Below are 21,450 nucleotides of genomic sequence, written 5' to 3'. Positions count from 1 at the left end.
TTCCTCCAAAAAACAAACTCAACCAAGATCTAAAGGTTGTATTTGACTCTACAAAAGACGGAAGCAGTGCTAACAAGAATCACTTTTAAAAGCTAAAACACTGCCAGCAAGACTGGGAGCAAGTAAGATGACTTGAGTTCCGTCCTTAGAACCCAGCACTCCTGTGGTGAGGTGGGCGGCAGACAGGAGGAAACACAGTCAAGAGAAACCCCGACCCAACAAGGGAACAGGCAAGAAGTGCTGCTGAAAGCTCCCTCCGCCCTCCACACACAGACCCTAACTTGTTTATACACTTACACACACCCTGGATCTTCCCTGTATTATTCCGAAGCAAGCACACACATCAATATAGCCCAGAAACACAGAATAATACATTTTTGAAAATTAAAGAGACATTAGAGTTGGTGGTGCATACCTGTAATCCCAATGCCTTGGAGATTAACACAGGAGGACCACTTATGCTCAGTTTCAAGATTAAATTGGGCAAAATAGTAAAACACTGTCTCAAAATCTTTTTCATTAACAAACGGCTCTCAACAACTGCCAAGAGCGCTGGGTTTCGGGTGGGAGTAACAGAGGTACCAAGCTAGGGTACTACCATGCTGGCTTCTACTCACCACCTCCAGTCTCTCCTAAACAAGTGTCCTTCTGCCTGGCTCCCACCACATCCACCCGTCACTCGAGGCAGACACTTAACCCAAGGAGAGTGATGAGAGGTGAAAGGTTAAAGAAACTGAACAAGGACTGGAGAGATGGCCCAGTGGTTAAAAGCACTTGCTGCTCTTCCAAAGAACCAGAGTTCAGTTCCCAGCACCCACATTAAGTAGCTCAGAACTGCCTGCCACTCCCGAGTCCAGGGATCTGACACCCTCTTCTGGCCTCTGCGGGCACCTGCACTCATACTCCGTACATCCACAATGACACTAAATTTAAAACAATAAAGTGGAATTGAACAAGGAGTTAGCATCAAACTCTTTGCTAGTTACCTACTGAAATGTACAAATGTACTGAAAACTTTTGTCTCTATAGAAACCTGCACAAATGCACAAACAGCTTCATTTGTAACTTCCAGAACTGGGAAACAACCAAGATGTGTGTCCGTAGATAAGTATGTTGAACCTAAGTGAAAGCAGCCAGTCTCAGAGGGCTGAAATTGTGTGATTTCAACCACACAGCACTCTGCAGAAAAAAAAACATGGAAACTAACAAAAAAAATTATCCTTAGTTGTCAAAGGTTAAGGAGCAGTAAAACCAGGTGGACCACGTTGATTTTTACTACTAACAATACCGGGATGGCCACAGATACGCAACATCACAAATCCAGAGCCATGCCATGTTTGCAACACCACAAAAACCTCAAGCGTCACTTGAGTCTAGAAAACTATCCTTCACCACACCAGTGTGGGTGCATTAACAAGCAACAGTGGGAAGCACAGAAGGGAAGCCGACATTTTGGTAACTCTGCACAAGGTTTCTGGAAACGGGCAACCAACTTCAAAACCAGTGTCTGGGGACTCTAGAGAGAGGAACTGGGAATTAAAAGTATAGAATGGTTTTTCATTCCCAGCACCCAGGCAGGTCAGGGGGCTCACAATGACCTCACGCCTTTAATCCCAGGAGGCAAGGGAGGCGGATCTCTGTGAGTTCGAGACCAGCCTGGTCTACAGAGCGAGTTCCAGGACAGGCTCCAAAGCTACAGAGAAACCCTGTCTCGAAAAACCAAGCCAAACAAACAAATATAAAATAACCCTTCAGGAAGGAAGGTAGATAGCATCTGGGGCAGTGAGATGCCTCAGCTGGGAAAGGGCACCTGCCAGCAATCCCAGTGACCAGAGTTCAATCCCCAGGAGCCAACACAGGTGGACCTACTCTAACAAGGTATCCTGGCACAAGTATATACACACACACAATCTCGCCCACAATGAATCCTTGCAATGAAAAATTTTAAAGCAGTCTATGAACTTGGGGCTGGAGGAATATACCTGTAATCTCAAGACTTGGGGAGGTGGAGGGCAGAGAATTGAGAAATTCAAGGTTATCCATGGAGGCATAATAAGTTGAAGCCAGGATAGTCTAACACAAGACCCTATTTCAAAACAATAGGCAGGAAATTAAAACAAACAAGCCACCAAATTCTTGGGAGGTTCAGTTTCTTGCTGGAAAACCTGGGAAGGCACCTGTGTGCTGAGGGCTGGGAATACAGTCGCTGGCTTGAGGGCCCAACCTAACCCCTCGCAGGCTCCCTACCTCCCAAAGGTGGAAGATGGCCGGGACGGGGCTGTGGCCACAGCTGGACCTGGATCCTGGGCCTGGATGGCAGGGGCCTCGCTGGGGGCTGCAGCTGGGCGCTGGACCTCCTCCCGGGCTGCCTCGGCAGGGAAGGCAGGCGGCAAGCCCAGCAGCTCCACATTGGTCACAGTCTTGCCTATGGTGAACCAGTCGTTGATTTGGTCGACGGTGAGCTTGCGCAACATCCTCGGCACCCAGGAGCTGCCTCAACCGCCCAGCTCCAAAGATGGCAAAAGCCTCAAGTGAAGCTCCCTGCCCAGCGCCACAACGACCAACCGTTCTAGAAGGCCGCCCCTCCCCCCTCTGAGGCCATCCAATCAGACTGTGCCACGCAAGAGGGTGGGGCAGGCCCTGCACGTGCCGCCCCTCCCCCCTCTGAGGCCATCCAATCAGACTGTGCCACGCAAGAGGGTGGGGCAGGCCCTGCACGTGCGGGCCCACGCCACTATTGCACGTGAGATCTGTGCGCAGCCACTGCCTCCCCACAAGGCCTGCTGGGATAGTTGGAGTCAGGTGACCTGGGCAGGCAAGTGATTAACTGAGACCGACTTTAAGTGGTTCTGACGACGGCATCTGCACAGTTCCAGCGGAGGCTGATAATATTTACAGCACTCCTGCCGCTAACTCGGCCTAGAGCCCTCCAAGGAAGGACGGACCTCAGCCTGAGCCGGGCCACAAACCTCAGAGATTATAAGAAATTATAGTTTTCTGCTCCAGGGGCACCAGACCCGTAGTTGAACAAGGGTCTCATTGGCCCTTACTAGGTGGGATAGTTTTTGGTGTTCCCTTCTCACGTGACTCAAAGATCAAAACTAACGAGGACCGCTTGTTATCAGGAGATTCTTAAAGGGCTTGTAGGCTCTAGATCGTCAGATCTCACGGGAAGACTGAGTAGCTCACGGCCTTGGCCTTATGGGGCAGATTTGGTTTATTCGCAGAACAGCTTGAGGGTCTGCAGAAGAGGGATGCAAACAGGTGTCAGCATTTAGCCACGAAGGCTCTATTAACAGCACTCTCCATAAAACAGAAGTGAACTGTTTAAGTTCGTTCGCCTTTCGACCTCAGAACGCACGCAGCATTAGGCATTTTGAATGACTCTGCTGGAATCGCCCGTAAACATGTTCAAACGCTTAAAGATGTGATACAGTGTTTTGGACTTGAAATTACATTAAAGGCCTGTTGTCTGGTTTGAAGCTTTGTCTTTTTTTTTTTTTTTTTTTTTTTTTTTTTTTTTTTTTTCGAGACAGGGTTTCTCTGTGACTTTGGAGCCTGTCCTGGAACTAGCTCTGTAGACTAGGCTGGCCTCAAACTCACAGAGATCCGCCTGCCTCTGCCTCCCGAGTGCTGGGATTAAAGGCGTGCGCCACCATCGCCCGGCTGAAGCTTTGTCTTTAAAGAGCTATGATGCTCTTCTTGTTAGCTCATAACGGTAATCCTTAATCCTAGCACTTCAGAGACCGAGACAGAATTGCTGGGCGTTTGCCTCCGGAACAACAGCGTAAGAGTTTATCTCAAATAATAATAATAATAATAATAATAATATAATTATAATAATAATAATTATAATAATAAAATAATATATTCTTTTTGAACTACATCTTAAACCTGATTCAGGTCCCAAGACCCTCTTTGCACTCCTAATAGTGACTTGAGACCCTAAAGAGCTTTTGTTTATGGTTTATATCTATCTGTTTATGGAGGATTACAACCAAGGAAGATTATACACCCTTGTCCAAATGATCTTCAGTTCGGCACAGCCTACTGAGGAGTCTTAGTTGAGGAACTACTCAGATGGGATTGTCTTGACTGATGAGTGATGTGTGAGGGCCCAGGCCGCTGTAGATAACACCATTCCTAGGCAGGTGGAACTGAACAGTAAGCCAGTAAGCAGCCTTTCTCCATGGTTCCTGCCTCTGCTTTGCCTAAAGTCCCTGCCTTTGTCTTCCCTCAAGGATAGACTGTGACTTTTAAGTGCAATCTGAAATAAACCTTCCCTCCCCAAATTGCTTGAGTTAGAATGTTTTATTGCAGGAGCAGAAATCAAAGTAAAACATTATTGATTAATTTAAAATAGCAATTAACACCCACTCACTGAGACAGTGGGGCTGATCTATTGGGAGCTCACCAAGGCCAGCTGGACTGGGACTGAAAAAGCATAGGATAAAACCGGACTCTCTGAACATGGTGGACAATGAGGGCTGATGAGAAGCCAAGGACAATGGCACTGGGTTTGGATTCTACTTCATGTTCTGGCTTTGTGGGAGCCTAGCCAGTTTGGATGCTCACCTTCCTGGACCTGGATGGAGGGGGGAGGACCTTGGACCTTCCACAGGGCAGGGAACCCTGACTGCTCTTCGGACTGGAGAGGGAGGGGAAGAGGGGGAAGGAAATGGGAGGCTGGGAAGAGGCAGAAATTTTTTTCAATAAAAAATTAATAAAAAAAAAGGGGGGGCTGGAGAGATGGCTTAGAGGTTTAGAGCATTGCCTGCTCTTCCAAAAGTCCTGAGTTCAATTCCCAGGCACCACATGGTGGCTCACAACCATCTGTAATGAGGTCTGGTGCCCTCTTCTGGCCAGCAGGCATACACACAGACAGAATATTGTATACATAATAAATAAATAAATAGCAATTAAAAACTCATTTAATATCAAGCCATATTATTTATGAAAATCACTATTTTCCCAAGAGCTCATATGTAAGAGTGACATATTTTTAAATTTTATTTTATTTTTTATTTACATATATGGGTGCATATATGCTATGTGTGAGTGGCCAGAAGAGGGCATTAGATTAGCTGGAGATACAAGCAACTTGTAAGCTGCTCATGTTCTGAGAATCATATTCTGGTAGTCTTCCAGAACAGCCCCTGCCCTTAACGGCTGAGTCATCTCTCCAGCCCCAGAGTGACACTCAGAAATTTTCACCAGTCCCTTACTGTCGAACTGAATGAAAACAGCAACTTTTCTGTCTCTGTGATGCTATATGATATCACAAGTCTCAGGGCCTCTGGAACATTCCGTTGTGCACATAAGAGAATTCTAGCAAGAAAAGACAAACCTTATTGTGATGGGAAGAGTTTTTGGTCCTCAGAGGCCCTAGAAACCTCTGAACCTGGAGCATCACTACCCTAGAATAGCAAGCTTTCCAAGATTCCATGCGACTTCATTTGAGCCAAAGCCCCTTTTCCCTTAAAGCAGGATGATGGCCATTTCTCTGCATTCTCCCTGCATCCCCACCCTCCCATCTGAGCTCGTTTCTCTCTTGTCTGAATGACTTTACTATAGACCTGTTACTAATTATTCCTTCATTTTTAATTTGTCCAAAACAGTATTTTGCCTTTACTAAATGTTAATTTTTAGATAAATAGAATTCTAGATGGGCAGTTATTTAACATCATTCTTAGGTATTAGCATCTTTTGTTTGGTGGTGCTGAGAATGAACCCAAGGGTCCTCACACATGCTAAACACCCTTCCACTGAGCTACAACCCTAGCCCTAGTCCTTAGTTTTATTGTGTGGCTTCTAGACTTTTCATTTGATTTTTTTTTAAATCCCTTTTGGGAAATTCTCAATCAGCTATTAGCTCTTCAAATATTTCTACCCTATGCTCCATTGCTCTCTAAGATCTAGTTTGCTGTATGGTTGAAAGTTAAGCTCAGTTGTAGAGCTCATATGTTGTCCAATGCCCCAGGTCATCCCCAGCTTCATGAGAGAAAAGGGCTGGACATAGTGCTCACCCCTGTAGTTCCAGCATTTGAAAGACTGAGGCAGGAGAATTGCCGTGAGTTTGAGACTACACATATATGCAGGCAAAACACCCATATCCAAAAAAATAATAGTGATTTTTAAATTTAAAAAACAATAACAAGCCGGGCAGTGGTGGCGCACACCTTTTATCCCAGCACTTGGGAGGCAGGGGCAGGTGGATCTCCGTGAATTCGAGGCCAACATGGTCTACAAGAACTAGTTCCAGGACAGCTAGGACTGTTACACAGAGAAACCTTGTCTCAAGAAAAACAAAACAACAACAAAGGAAGACTAGCTAGATGGATCAGTGGGTAAAAGTGTCTGACCACTTGAGTGTGATGCCTGAGACTTCCACGTGGATTTCCTATCACTCTACGTGGATACCGTGGCACTTTGATTTACATACACACACACTCACATCCACATAGTAAAAAATTTTAAGGGAAAAAAATAAAAGAGGAAAGGAGGGGGAGACAATCCCAGCTGCACTGGACAGGCTGCTGCAGGCTTTCTTTCTATGAGGTATCTTTGTCTTCTCTTCTCTTGTTTGTCTGTGTTTCTTATTATTTCTCCTGGCTTCTGTTTTGGTGATTGCTAAACATACCAAATTTGTTTTTTTTAGTTTTGTTTTTTGTTTGTTTGGTTGATTGGTTCTGTTTGGTTTTTCAAAACAGAGTTTCTCCGCGTAACGGCCTTGGCTGTCCTGGGACTCTCTTTATAGACCAGGAGCCTCCAACTCACAGATCTGCCCTCCTCTGCCTCTCAAGTGCTGGGATTAAGGGCATATACCACCACTGCTGGAACCTTTTTTTTTTTTCCTTTTCTTTTTTTTTTTCTTTTTTTTTTTTTTTTTTTTTTTTTTTTTTTTGTCACCCACCCATCCCCAGCTGAGGACTAAACCCAGGGCCTTATGCTTGAGCAAGCTCTACCACTGAGCTAGATCCCCAAGCCCTAATTTGTTTTAATTCAATAGATAGATTTGTTTTTCCACTTTCTGCTGATGTTTTAGTGGTTCCTTAAACAAAAGTATGGGCCTGGAGATATGCCTAGGTGATTCATAGCACTTGGTGCTCTTCCAAAGGACCAAGGTTCAATTCCCAGCACCGAATGGTAGATCACAGCCATCCATAATTAAAGTTACAGGGTATCCAATGCCCTTTTCTGACCTCTGAGGACACCAGGCACAAACCTGGTACACAGACGTAGATGTGAACAAAACACAATAAAATTAAGCCTTTTTTAAAGGCTAAAATAAAGCAAGAACAATGTTTGTTTGTTTGTTTGTTTGGTTGGTTGGTTGGTTGGTTGGTTGGTTGGTTTTGCAAGACAGGGTTTCTTTGTATCTTTGGAGCATGATGTGGAACTCCCTCTGTAGACCAGACTGACCTCAAAGTCACAGAGATCCGCCTGCCTCTGCCTCCCAAGTGCTGGGATTAAAGGCACATGCCACCACCACCCGGCTAGTTTTTGTTCAGAAACAGGGTCTCATGTAGCCCAGGATGGTCGTAGAATCCTGATCATCCTCTGCTTTCCAAGTGCAAGGATTATATGCACACCACACACAGCTAGCATATTTATTAAAAAAAAAAAAAACTATTAGGTCCAGTCCCTGGAGTTCCTGCAGAAGTCTTTAAATCACTTTCAACGTATTTTAAAGATAATTGCGATGCTCAGAATTGCTTATTCAAATATGTAGCACAAAAATTAGCAATACCGGGAAAATGGCAAGAAACAAAAAAAGTTTGGCGTGATGGTGCAGGCCTTTAATCCCAGTATTCAGGAGGCAGAGGCAGGCAAATTTCTGAATTTGAGGCCACCCTGGTTTACATAGCGAGTTCCAGGCAACACAGAAAAAAAACCTAGCTCTGAAAAAAAAAAATCAAGAGGGTTTCTTTTTTCTATATTGCTTTGGTGTTTTGTTTGTTTGGGAAGGTGGGAATGTAATATTCCCAACCAGAATTGCTATATAAAACACCTTAGTGTCGCTCTCAAGAGAAACATCCCCTTACTCCTCACCCTCCCACCCCCTCACCTCACCCCCCCACCCCCTCACCTCACCCCTTACTCCATCCCCACCCTGGTGCCTCTGCCTCCCAAGTGCTAGGATTAAAGACCTGTGCCACTAAGACCTGCCTTTGCTTTGTTTTGGTTTTTTGTTTTTTGTTTTTGGAGACTCGGCCACTCTGTGTAGCTCTGGCTGTCCTAGAACTCACTACGTGGACCAGGTTGGCCTTGAATTCACAGAGATCTGCCTGCCTCTGCCTCCTTTGTGCTGGGATTAAAGATATGCGCCACCACACCCGATTTTTGGTTTATTAGGCAGTCTCACGCTATTTAGCCCAGGCCTGCTGCCTCAGCTTCTTGAGTGCTGGGGTTAAAGGTTTAAGCCCTGCAAAAGGGCTTTTTGTTTGTCCTAAGGTCAATTTACCTGGACTATCTACTGTGTTGGGTTCGGTACTGAAAGCCCAGTGTTTCCGGAAACCCACGTCAGTGTTAAGACACCGTAGAGACACAGAAGACTCCATCTCCCAGCAACTCCTGGTTTGGGCCAACTCCCACCCAAGCTTGCAGCACCCGGGTGACCACGGGGGCGCTGTGGTGCGCAGGCGCAGAAGGCCCGGCAGCCGGCTCCTGGAGCCTCCGTTCCTTCCGCCTTCCCGACTGGCCCCGCGCAGCGCCTGCGTGCTCAGTGACCTTTCCCAGGCTTGTGGAAATCTGGTGTGGCCTGTGGCCTTGGTCCCGCTGAGGTGAGAGGCCGGGGCTTTTTCCTGTGTTCCCAACAGCGGGGACTGGAGAGGGACCGGGACGGGGTGCGGTGGGGCTGAAGTAGGTCGGGAGCGCAGGCCAGGGACTCTGCGGTCCTCGCTGACCTTGGATCAGCCCCTGCGCCGGCCGCGGACTGTGAGGAGGGTCCACGGGGTTCCCACGACTGTGGCCGGGGAGTGCCCGGGGGTCAGTCTCGCCGACTGCGGGAATGTGCCCGGCGGTCAGTTCTCCAGACCTGCAAAGGTGTTCCTGGAGTCAGGCTCCCCGATTGTCCGGGCGAGGGGTTGTTGCCAGTCCTTGGTGTTAACAAGGGTCTGGGAGGGTGTGCTCTGAGATCATTTCTCTATACTGATAGAGGGTTATTCCTCAAGACTTCAACGGGGGGCAGCTAGGATCATCACAGAGAAGGTGTTGTCCAGGGGCTAGATTCTGGTGAAGGCCCACCTCAGGCAGCATTATGGACACATGGATGGGCCTGATACATTGGCAAAGGAGCACGGCACCATCAACTGTGAGCGTCCTGTTACCTACCCATGTTATTCAAACTAGTTACCGATGCAGCTAGATTCCGAACCAAGAAGCATCACTCCAAAGTTACTGCCTTCTTTCCTTTATGCCACAGGCTTCTTCCAAGTTAGGCGTCGGCAAGAGAGATGTTCGAAATTGTATCAAACCACATTATTAACCTTAGCCTGTCAAGTGCCCTCTCTTCCCAGTGTACTGCACGCTTGCTGTTACTTTAATTTTCAAAAACTTTGCAGGCATAGGCAGTCTCCATAGAATAAAACAGTGCCAGGGTCCCCAGATCCTGAGCAAAATCCCGAGGTAATCCAAGTCCCTTTCTATCCTTCTAGTTTACTTTCTCCTTCTAGGCCCTCGTGTGATAAATAGCACTTCCCTTTTGGGGGCAGGGGTTGAGACAGGGTTTCTCTGTAGCAGCCCTGGCTATCCTGGAACTCGCTTTGTAGACCAGGCTGGCCTAGAGCTAAGAAAGGTTCATCTGCCTCCCAGGTGCACACGCCCTTACCCTGGGCTGTATCAGTCCCACTCCTTTTTTATTTTGTTTTCTACGACAGGGTTTCTCTGCCAGGCATGGTGGTGAACCCCTTTAATCCCAGCACTTGAGAGGCGCAGAGGCAGGCAGATCTCTGTGAGTTCGAGGCCAGTCTGGTCTACAGAGTGAGTTCCAGGATAGGCTCCAAAGCTACAGAGAAACCCTGTCTCGGAAGAAAAAAAAGAAAAAAAGAATTTTTCTATGTAGACCAGGCTGGACTTGAGCTCAGGGAGATACACCTGTTGCAGCCTCCCAAGTACTGGGATCAAAGGCACGCATTCACCACCACCGCCTGTTCTTGATATCAGGTCTTAACACTTGTACTCAGCCTGCTAGAGGAAAAGAGGAATCCCTTTCAGGCCCCCCCTTAGAATCCCAGTGGCCTAGCAATTGCTGCTTTCTGTTGAGTTTTTGTAGCAATTCTTTGTTACAGGTTTGATCATTTACTGCTTGCTTACTCTGCAGTAGGTCCTAGGCTGGACCCTTTATATTTCAAGAGCTCTGTGGAGCAAGTAGAAGGTCCTTGATTGACCGAAAGACCTGACACAGGAGATTTAGGGAGTTCCTAAAGTTGAGAACAGCTGGAATTTGTAACCCACTGGTCCTTTGCAATACTTTGAGTTCTTGTCTGTCACTCAGTAGCTTGGGATTCTTCAGCTTTCCAAAGGCCACCTCCGAAGGTAGGACTATCGCGTTAGAGCATCTGAATACAAATATTAGGAATTTAGGGACTGATACAGTCCCGGAGAAGATAATAGTCACACCCTATGAGTTAACTCTCTGGGCTAGTTAACCTTCAGGCCATTCTTCAATTTAAGTTCATTCCCATAGGAGAGAGCAGGAAGCAAGACCATAGGGATAGATTGCTACAGTAACCAGGAGTATAGGCCAGGTTTGGTGTGCTCTCATCTAGTTTGGGTCATGGGTAGCTTTGGGAAGCGGTAGTATAGGAGATTGTCAAGCAGTAAATGGTGCTGTTTGGGGCTTTTGTTTTGTTTTAGATTTATGTATGTGTTTTGCCTGTATGTATATATGTGTACTCTGTATGTGCCCTTGGAGGGTCAAAAGGCAGTGTCAGAGCCCCTGAAACTGGAGTTACATTGCAGATGGTTGTGAGCCACCATGTAGATTCTAGGACCAGAACCGGCTGAGCCATCTCCACCCCCTGGAGGACATCCTTAGATTAGAATCTAAACTCAAGGACCTAATTGTGCACATGTTCCCTGGTTCAACAATAACATTCTGTATAACAGGTACTTTCGAAATGGTGCCAGGTGCTGTCTGCATTCTACATATACTAACTCAAAAGATTACAGCAATCCCTTCGGGTAGAACTATTTTACTATCCCTGTCATACAAGCGAGACATCTAAATTAGTGGGTTTGTGTCTGGCAGGCACATTCCTCCCTGATCTTCAAGTCCATTATGAGTGCTTCTGCCAAAGTCACTTCTCCAGATGGCCTGGCTCTTCCTCTTTCCTCCCACAGCACATGTCCCCTTCCCTTCTGCTGAGTCAGTATGGTCCAGGTCTCAGGAATTCGAGGGCAGCCACTGGCCTTTACCTAGACTGAACTTCCGACAGATCTGTACTATAGGTTGACAAACGGTTGTGGAAAGCCAGAGAACGCTGAGGTACAACTCTTTGCAGTAGTGGTGCAGAGCAGGCCTTCAAGGTAAGGGGTTTCCAAGTCAAATGAGAGGAGCTCGGAGATGGATGTTCCTGGCGCTATTGGAGTCATCGGATGTCTCACAACCGCGGGTTGAGAATGAGAGTGTCTGGTTTGGAATCTGTGGTAAATTGTAAAGAAACAGGAAACATTACTTTGAGAGCGATCATAGTTCATCCTGTATTGTTCTGTATTCATCCATCAATCTCAGCACTGAGCAACTGGAGGTGAAAGTGTACCAGTGTACCAGGCTTGGGTATTGGTTTCCCACAGAAATGACTATGCCTAACTCTGGCTGTTTTTTGGTTTGGTTTGGTTTGGTTGGTTCGATTTGGTTTGGTTTGGTTTTTCCTCCCTCCCAATTTGAAACGCTAATAATGCTGAAAGGAGTGTTTCCACCCAAAGGTCAAAAAAGTGGCATGTGGCTGGGGGCTAGCATTAGAGGCAGATAGGCTTACGGGAGCCTGCTGGAGGGATGTCAGCTCAGAGAGCTCCACAGAGCCTGTGGGGCTAAACACTGTTGGGTGAAATAATGAAAGTATCCTGCCAATTGGGTATGCGCTAGCAGTAATCTTAATGTTCGTTCTTTTTCAGATGCTTCAAAGCCTTATTAAGAATGTCTGGGTCCCCATGAAACCCTACTATACCCAGGTTTACCAGGAAATTTGGGTAGGAATGGGGTTAATGACCTTCATCCTTTATAAAATCAGGAGTGCTGGTAGGTTTATTTTTTTATGTAATTCTTCAAAGTTGGCAGGGGTGGTGTTTCAGATAAAAAATATCTGGTGTTGGTTGTTTACTCTTAAGCTCTTTACTCTTTGGTCTTTAGGGGGACCCGCCACCCAACTCTTTTAAGCCCAGCCTTAGCTTGGCTTGTTTCTAGGTAGTTTTATCTCATCTATCTTTTGCCTCTGGGCTTTTTCCTTTCTCCTTGCTGAGGCTAGCTGGGTGGCTGGCCCCCAGTGTCTTCCTCTTTTTGTTCTATTGCGCCTTCCTCTGCCCACATTTCTTCTAATTATACTCTACCTGCCAGCCCTGCCTATCCTTTCTCCTGCCTCACTATTGGCCGTTCAGCTCTTTATTAAACCATCAGGTGTTTTAGACAGGCAAAGAATCACAGCTTCACAAAGTTAAACAAATGCAGCATAAACAAAAATAACACACCTTAAAATAATTTCCTACAATAAAAAAAAATCACAATTAGGGAACTATGACTTTTAAAAATATTTCTATCCTGCTGGACGGTGGTGGCGCACACCTTTAATCCCAGCACTCGGGAGGCAGAGGCAGAGGCAGCTGGATCTCTGTGAGTTCGAGGCCAGCCTGGTCTACAAGAGCTAGTTCCAGGACAGGCTCCAAAGCTACTGAGAAATCCTGTTTCAAAAAAACAAAAACAAACAAAAAAATTATTATCCTGTGCATGTAGATACACATGATGTGTGTCGGGAACAGGTGTCATAGCATGTATGCAGAGGGATGCAGTTGGTTCTCCACCTGTATGTGGGTCCCAGGGATTGAACTCGGGTCACCAGGCTTGTGCAGCAAGCGCCTTTTCCTGCTGAGCCATCTGGCTGGTCCAGATGGGTAACTTGGATACCCATCAACAAATGAATAAATTAAAAAAAAATGGAATAAAGTAGCTGAAATAGCCCTTGTTGGGAGAGCTTAGATGGAAAAAAAAACTGTAATAGATATGCACAATGGAACTTTATTCATAAAAGAAAAATGTTATTTGCGGGAAAATGAATAGAAGTGAAGATTGTCCTGCTAAGGACATGTCAGACTCAGAAAGACAAATGTTACACGTCTTCCCTCGGTCTGCTTACACATGAACACCTGCCATGAAAGTAATAAGGAGCTGTTGTGTGCAGGAGATGGCCGATGGCAGAGGAGAGCAAGTGAGGGCGGAGGGAAGAAAGGGAACAGGACATGAATGGCTATGTACATGCTGTCTTGAAACCTCCTACTGTGTGTGCCAGTTTCCCTACTTTGGAAAGAGAAATGACTGACACGCAGCCATAACTGTTTCTGAAAGCATGCTGTATGACTTACCCAACGTGTGACGCCTGCAGTCACATTGATTTTTGACCGTTATTGACTGGGCACTTTTTGTAACTGATTTTCTCTTCTGTTTTAGATAAAAGAAGTAAAGCTTTGAAAGGTAAGCATTGTGCTTCTTGGATGGTTGGGGATTGAGTAAGGCCATCATAGCTTTTCAAAACAAGTTATATGAGTCCTGAATTGAAACAGATGCCTGGTTCAGCGATTCTATAAGATACTGTGGAAATACTAAAGATCAAGACATTAGCAGTTAAATGTTACAGCGAGCACCCTTTGGACCAAGTAACACTTGCAGTGACAGACAGAGCGGGTAGCTAATACCACCAGTGGAAGGCACAGGCTAGCTGGGTGAGCTTGCTACTGAAGCTCCCGTTTTATTTGGAGGAAAGTATGTGATAAGTTTGTGCCCCAGCACTGACACTGTGGTCATCTGAGACTTATATGAACCCAGGACTGGTTTCCTGAGCTTCCGCAGGGGAGACTTTTCTCTGCTCCCAAGGGTGGACTGCAGCATCAACATCGCTTGCACAGATGTGGAGCTGTGCTGCGTGTGTCACATAGAAGTGGCTCCCACCCCCATTCTGGGTGGGGTTTTATTTATTATGTTTGCTGTGTTCTGCCTGCGTGTCAGAAGAGGGCATTAGATTCTATTGTGAGTGGTTGTGAGCCCCCATGTGGTTGCTGGGAATTGAAATCAGGACCTTTAGAAAAGCAGCCAGTGAGCGCTTTTAACCTCCCAGCCGCTCTACAGCCCCCTAGGTGGGATTTTTGTTTGTGTTGTTGGTTGGATTAGGGCAGGGACTTTTGCTTTTTGAGGCAGTCTCACTGTGTCGGCTCGGCTGACCTGGAACTTACTATGTAAGCCAGGCTAGGCCTTGAAATTAGAGATCCTCTGGCCTCTGCCCCCAGAGTGTTGGGATTAACGGTGTGTACACCATATCCTGCCTCCATTGTTTTGTAGTGTTGAAGATGAATTGTCTAACTTGATACTTTAAACAGTAAATTATATTCTTGCTTCTACTGAATCACTTTGTTCCTCTCCTTGGAAGGCTCCAGTCCTGCACCTGCCCATGGTCATCACTAACCGCTCCGAGTCCACTCAAGATGAATCCTGTCGGCTAAACTTAAGCAAGCTGTGTTAGATGGGAACATGGAACATCGCTGTACACTTCCCGAAGTACCATTTACAATGTGGCATTAATAAATGTGTCTGATCAGCCCTCCCTGTGGATACTACTCTCTGCTTCCCCTGAATAATTCCTCCATCAGAACCTCTGAACCACCTTCCTTAGGAAACCTGAAGAATGAGAAGCAATGTGTGCTACTGTAGAGATTGATCACTAGTCTCGAGATACGAACTCCGACTCCAGTATTCTATAATTATTCGTTAAATGGTTTTGCCTCTGCCTATCTGACTTCTCTGATCTTGGTTTCATATTTTGGGAAAGAAGATGTTAATTATTTTAAGAGTTAACTTAAATTTTTTATAAGGGTCAATAAGAAGATAAAGGGGAAACAAAACATTATCTTGTGAAGTGGTGAAATAAGATAGCATAAAACAAGCATGGTGGCACACACCACTAACTCCAGATAGAGCAGCGAGGGTCATAAGTTCTGGAGTTCGGAGCTAGCCTGAGCTACTGAAACCCTGTCTCAAGAAAAAAAAAAACTATTTAAAAGACAAGTGGAAGGAGCTGGAAGCTGGGATGGTCCACATCAAGCAGCTTAAATACTTGCTGATTCTGGCGCCAGAGGATCCAACACCCTGTTTGGGTATCCGTATACATATAACATGCATACATACTCATTAATAAAACATGTTAATGGAAAGAAGGCTGGTACGATGGCTCATGTAGAGGTGCTTGTCTCCTGATAACTTGAGTTTGAGCCACAGGGCCTTTGTAGTGAAAGGAGAAAGCCACCTCTTAGAAGTTCACTGACCTCCACCTATGCATGAACACCTGTTTGCACTGATTTTTATGGTACTTCATCCTCGGAGCACATGGTTGGCATGAGCTCTGGGGCAAATTTATGTCCGCGTAATCAATCAGAGTAAAGTAAGCAATAAAGCCAATGGGGACCTGTGTGTGGATACAGACTTATAACCCAGTGTTTGGGACGGTGAGACAGGACCACAAGTTCGAAAATGGCCTTGGCACTCAAACAAGCCAGGTGTACCAGGCTTTCTCTCTGAGCCATCAACCAGCTCGGAGATTTATTATGAGTGCTCGGCCTAGCTTTTCTTTCCTTCTGTAGTATATCTTACTTTCACTGCCCCTGTGTCTGGTCTGTGGGGCTGCCTGGCTTCTTGCCCTGAGTGTCTCTCTCTCCTCCCACTCTGGCACCTCCTCTCTCCAGCCTAGATTTCTCTCCCTGCTTATTCTCCCTGCATGCCAGCCTTACCTGTCCCTCTTCTGCCTAACTCGTGGCCATTAAGCTCTATTAGACCAATTGGGTGCCTTCAGCAGGCGAAGTGGAACACACAACACACCTTTACACAGTTAAACAGATAAACAAAAGTAACATCTGTACACAGTTACAGCAATAGCCTGCAGCATAAATGTTACACGTCTTTGCCTAGTTAAAATAATGTTCCACAACAGCCAGGTGTGATGCCTTATACCTGTGATCTTAGCTCTTGAGAAATTGAGGCGAGAGAATAAAAAGTTCTGAGTGAGGCTAAATTGGGCTACAGGATAGATGACAGAGAGATGGTGGTGCATACCTCTTAATTCCGTAGCTCTTGTCAGGGCTAATTGCTGTGATGAAACACCATGACCAAAAGCAACTTGGGGAGGAAAGGGTTTGACTTACATTCTGAAAAACAGTCCATTGAGGGGAGCCAAGGCAGGGACTAAAACCAAATGAGAGCAGGAATCTGGAGGCAGGAGCTGATGCAGAGGCCATGGAGGGATGCTGCTTACTGGCTTGCTCAACCTACCTTAAAGCACCTTAGGACCACCAGCCAAGGGGTGGCACCACGCACCATGGATTGAGCCTTGCTACATCAGTCGCTAAGAAGATGCCCTACAGGCTGCCTACAGAAGGAGGCATTTTTTTCAACAGGTTCACCCCTCTCAGATGACTGTAGCTTCTGGCAAGTTGAGAAAACTAGCCACCACAGCTGTGGAGACAGATCTCGAGTTCAGTCTCTCATACTGAATTTAAAGTCAGCCAGAATTTCATGGTGAGACTGACTTGAAACAGGAAATAAATAAATAAATATATATATGGTAGTCTGCACCAGCTCTTCTCAGTCATGCATTAAATCAACAAGGCTGTAGGCGTGGACTTGGGCCTCCATGTGTCTCCTTCCACTAGTCTGGGGAAGAACTCGACAAGTTACTCTTTCTAAGTTCCCCAGATATGCTTGATGCCCAAGACCAGGTCTTAGTAATGGCCAGTCCACTAAGGACAGGCTGGGCAGTTGCTCTTCCCAGTCACTAAGTAGTGCTCCTGCAGTTCTGGAGATCAGAACTGGTCGGTTCTCCATGTGGGCTGTTGTGACCCGTGTCTCTGATCTCAGCACTCGTGCGGCAGAGGCAGGAAGATTACATGTTGGAAACTAGCTCTGTTTATACAGCGAGAGCATGGTTTTGTTTATTTATTTTTGGTTTTTCAAGACAGGGTTTCTCTATAGCTTTGTAGCCTTTTCTGGAACTAGCTCTTGTAGACTGGCTTGTCTCATACTCAGAGATCAAACTGACTCTGCCTCCCAAGTGCTGGGATTAAAGGTGTGCACCACCACTGCCCAGCAAGAGCATGGTTTTAAAAATGAATAACAGCAATAAAAAAGAAAACCTGTCTGTAAGTGTCCGTGCTACTACGTGTGCTACCTGTAGCGTACTGCCTGTACTATGGATGGTCCGCCAGTCTCGGGCAAGGGCCTGGAGATTTAAACACAGAGACACGGGTCATCCTTGAATTCCCCAAGAATGCCCTCTTTATTGTGTTCCAGGGCAGCTTATAGAGGGATCCATAACTGATAGCCACGCCCCAGCCAAACCCACCAGAAACACTCCCCCGCCACCAGGAACTCCTGAGGGTCTCGTGCTCAGAGCAGCTGCAAACACAGGAAAACAAGTTGTTTATCTCAGAGCAGCTGCAAGCATAACAAGTTGTTTACAGGAAATCCAGGGTCTGGGGGTCCACAGCCCCCAATACCTGTCCAGACCCCACTTGTTATCTGTAAGTGGAGAGAATACTTTCTGAACCCACCAGGATTTTGGAAACAGCAAGTCTTGTACTGAAAGTGACCTGTAGGTGGAGCCAAAATCTGGGCAAACAGCGGTCACCCTAGTGGCCTTGTAGGCTGAGAGCAAAGCTGACAACTGTGCTGTTGGCACTCTACTGGGCTCTGGGGAACAGTAAGCAGGTTCGTTTGGTTTGCTGTTTTTGAGGCGGTCTCACTGTAAACCAGGGTGGTCTGGCCTAGACTGGCTTCAAATTTAATGACAGTCCTTCTGCCTCAGACTCCTGAGTACTGGGGTTACAGATGTGAGCCATGACACTTAGTTACTGTTCTTATGTCTGATCTCACATCAAACCAGGCATTTACAGTAGAATTCTGAGGGGGTTTATTTTATTGATTTGGGTGAGACAGGGTCTCACTGTGTAGCTCATGCTGGCCTCAAACTCATTATTCTGCCCCAGCTTCTCAAGATCTAGGATAATAGGGGTGCACTTGCATTTTTAAAACACTTGTTTTTTAGTGTGTATGTATTTGAGTACATGCCATGTGTGTTCAGGTGCCCTCAGGGCAGAAGAGGACATGGACCTGGACTTGGAAGCATGGATGGCGGTTGTGAGCTACTCATTGTGAGTCCTGGAGCCTCTAAAGAGTCAGTAAGCACTGGTCTGAGCCATCTCCTTGCCCCGCATTCTGGATTTCTGCTGAGTTTAACTGTACGGGAATGGCAGCCAAGTAGAACCATCATCAAGTGTGATGTGCATCTGTAGCCCCAACCAGTTGCTTGAGAGACTTCGCAAGGAGATCCTTGCCGGTCTGAGGCCAGCCTGAGCATCCATCTGGACCTATCTTTATTTATTTGTTTACTTAGTACATATTCTAGCTCCTGCTAAGACAGAACAAGGAATATTAGTGAGCATATAAAAATTACCCCGTGATGACAAGGGAGTGAGATTGGGTCTTCACACTTCGCAGGCCAGGCCATGCACAAGAATGCCCTAGCATAGCAGTAAAGGTCCAGGGATATGGGCTTTTCTGCTGACAGGGCAGAAACTATTTAATTTGTACTTCAGGCCTAAGCAGTCTAGAGGCAACAAGTCTCAGAGTTGAACCCCCAGCACTGCTGATTAACCCAAACTCCACAGAAAGTGAGAAAATAAAATAGCTGCCAGGACAGCTAGAGATTGAAACAGAAACTGAGAGCCTTGTATAAAAACTACATAAGCAAACAAAGATACTATAGAGCTAGGTATAGCGACGCCCACCTTTCATCCCAGCACTGGAGAGGCAGAGGCGAGCAAATCTGTGAGTCTGAGGACAGCCTCATCTAAGTATTACGTTCTAGGGCACTCAGGGCTATACAGTGAGACCCTGTTTCAAAAAGGGAAAAAAAGAAAAAAACAATAGAAAATGAGTTGGCAGACTATTCACCTGTCTATATGAGGTCCTAGATCCAGTCCCTAGCGCTGGGAAGAAGGGGGCACTGGAAAAAGAAAAGGTACAGCCAGGTAGTGGTAGCACAGGCCTTTAATCCCAGCACTCGGAAGGCAGAGGCAGATGAATCTCTGACTATGACTTGCCGTGTGGGACTCTCTGTCCGATGGCCCACCCGAGAGCCCTGGATGCCTTCGGAATGAAGAAGGCGGAATCAGAGGACTGGAGGACACTCGTCTACACATAGGTTCACTAGTCCCTTCATACCCACCTGTCGTCAGGTGACTTGATAGCCCCAAACCAAGGCTTGGGAACATCATGATGGACTACTGGTGTCCTCAGGTATCCAGGAGACTGGCAGGAGGCCACCATCTCTCCTGCCCACAAAGGGACTGCTGTGGGGACAGTAAGGAGCCACACAGAGACACCACCTGTCCTGACAGGCTCAGGTTCTTAGAGCCACAATGACTTCTCTCTGCTATAGAAATGCAGGCTTTTTTTCTCTTTTGAAAAGGGACAGAGTGAGAGCTTGTTTTTTCGTTCCCACCCCAGCCTTGTAGCCAAATGGCTATTCTACTGAAACCGGCACCAGAGATCCCCCATGCATCTACCCAGGCAGCCAGAGTAGCTCTGAAGCTCACCCCATCTGCAGAGGCACCGCTGCCTCACAACCTGTGTGGTTTGCCTGCATCCATCACCTAGAAGGGCTCCCAGGACCACTGCACAGCTCGTGCCAGCTCACGGGCACTTGAGGCTTCTCCCCGTTCCACACAGAGGGCCTGCCCCTCCATCCGCAGGATCCCACAGAGAAGAGAGGGTTGTTTTCTTCACATTGCCTGTACACTGGATGCTTAGTAGCAACTCCCAGGCTCTCCAAGTTTGTCCTGGGGCAGGGCAGACCTACTGCATCAGCCTGAGAGGGCCAAGCACCTCCAAAAGATGGAGGAAGAGGGATGGAGACTGAACCTGGCATGGGCTTTTGAGACCTCAAAGCCCACCCCCTGTGGCATATCTCCTCCAACAAGACCACCCTCCTAACCCAGTTCTTCTGAGAAGCAAACATTCAAATAGATAAGCCTGGGGGGCGGCATTCTCATTCAACCACCCTGTCTGTCTTCCTCCATCTTTTGGCTAAGATACAAGCTCTTAGGAACTGCTCCAACACCATGTCTGCCTGCTACCATATCCCCTCAGCATCATGGTCATGAGCTCACCCTCTGAAACTGTAAGCAAGCCCAATTAAATACTTTCTTCTAAAGGTTATCTTGGTCGTGGTGTCTCTTTACATAACTCTCTGTTGCTCTGAGGCCTTCTGGTGGGCTCCCTTGCACACCTCTTTCTAGTGTCTGTCCTCTGCTGCCCTCCTGTGCATGCCCATAGAGGCTGGCATCATGCAGAGGCCTCCATGACACCCACATGACATCTTCCCACATTGGCCTCCTGCAAAGTGATTCCCTCCTCTCTCTCTGGTCCCAATAACCTGCACAGGATCAAGTCAATAGCCTTGCTCATCTTTTTGTGCCAGGCTATGGGTATCTAGCAAGCCATGAACAAAGTGCTCTGGGGTAGTAGTGTCCCATGATCCTATCAGAGCCGGAGGCAGGGAGAGAGATGCCTTCCTTTCCCCCTGCAAGGCTCCCGTCACCATCTCAGTCCAACACCCTCATCTAGATTTTTAAAGGTTGACATGTAAATCTTTCTGCAATACCTGATCATTTATTTTTGTAGTGTCTGAGATGGAACCCATAGCCTGCACGTGTGAGGCAAGGACTCTGCCAGTAATTGCCACCCCTCACCCCCATGTGGTTTTATTTAATCTCTAAAGATGGACAGATAATGGTGTGCCAGCCACTGACCTCGATCTAGAAGTCCATGTTTGGGTGGCAATAGCTACTGATGGGGGTGTGGCTTGGGGCATGGGCTTCCATGGCATTGGACAGCCTATCCCCACCCAAAACCCATGCTTACTGGTTTCTCCCAAAGTAGCTGATGTGGGTGCAGGGTGAATGGACAGACAGAATAAATGTGCCCTTTGCTGGGCCTCCATTTCCCTCACCTTCTCCCCTGCCTCTTGGGGAAGACTGACTGCAACGGCCACTGTGTCTGGTTCTCAGGGTCCGAGCTGCTCCTGAGTCACTGACAGGGTGGCTGGTCATCAACTGAGTGGCTGTGGCCATCCCTTCCCACCAAGAAATTAGTTCAGAACTCAACAGCCAGTATCCAATTGCCTGTTAAAGAGTAAC

At 46.9% G+C, this 21,450-nt stretch overlaps 2 protein-coding genes across 2 annotated transcripts in view; one reads left to right on the top strand and one right to left on the bottom strand.

Moving 5' to 3' along the window:
- The window catches only part of Tdrd9 (tudor domain containing 9), a 111,774-nt gene extending 109,290 nt beyond the window's left edge, over window positions 1-2,484 (bottom strand). The window contains exon 1 of the mRNA XM_050154771.1: window positions 2,248-2,484. Coding sequence (XP_050010728.1) covers window positions 2,248-2,474 — 227 coding nt within the window. The 5' untranslated portion in view covers window positions 2,475-2,484. The remainder of the gene's footprint in view (window positions 1-2,247) is intronic.
- A 6,141-nt stretch (window positions 2,485-8,625) lies between these two features.
- Atp5mj (ATP synthase membrane subunit j) lies at window positions 8,626-14,807 on the top strand. Its single transcript, XM_050154799.1, has 4 exons — window positions 8,626-8,783; window positions 12,118-12,241; window positions 13,661-13,684; window positions 14,634-14,807. The coding sequence occupies exons 2-4, from the start codon at window positions 12,118-12,120 to the stop codon at window positions 14,666-14,668; spliced, it is 183 nt and encodes a 60-aa protein (XP_050010756.1). The 5' UTR covers window positions 8,626-8,783; the 3' UTR covers window positions 14,669-14,807.
- Window positions 14,808-21,450: the final 6,643 nt, after the last annotated feature.

This window comes from Alexandromys fortis, unplaced genomic scaffold (genome assembly GCF_014885135.2).
Source record: "Alexandromys fortis isolate MF-2015 unplaced genomic scaffold, M_Fortis_MF-2015_v1.1 scaffold_91, whole genome shotgun sequence".
NCBI lineage: Eukaryota > Metazoa > Chordata > Mammalia > Rodentia > Cricetidae > Alexandromys > Alexandromys fortis.
Note: the sequence above shows the minus strand (reverse complement) of the source record. Positions and strands in the feature narration are given on the sequence as shown.

Excerpts from the sequence above, each read along its gene's own strand:
- Atp5mj (XM_050154799.1), top strand. The coding sequence starts at position 12,118 with ATGCTTCAAAGCCTTATTAAGAATGTCTGGGTCCCCATGAAACCCTAC. Across the intron at positions 12,242-13,660 it reads TTATAAAATCAGGAGTGCTG|ATAAAAGAAGTAAAGCTTTG; the intron begins GTAGGTTTATTT and ends CTTCTGTTTTAG. Across the intron at positions 13,685-14,633 it reads AAGAAGTAAAGCTTTGAAAG|GCTCCAGTCCTGCACCTGCC; the intron begins GTAAGCATTGTG and ends TCTCCTTGGAAG.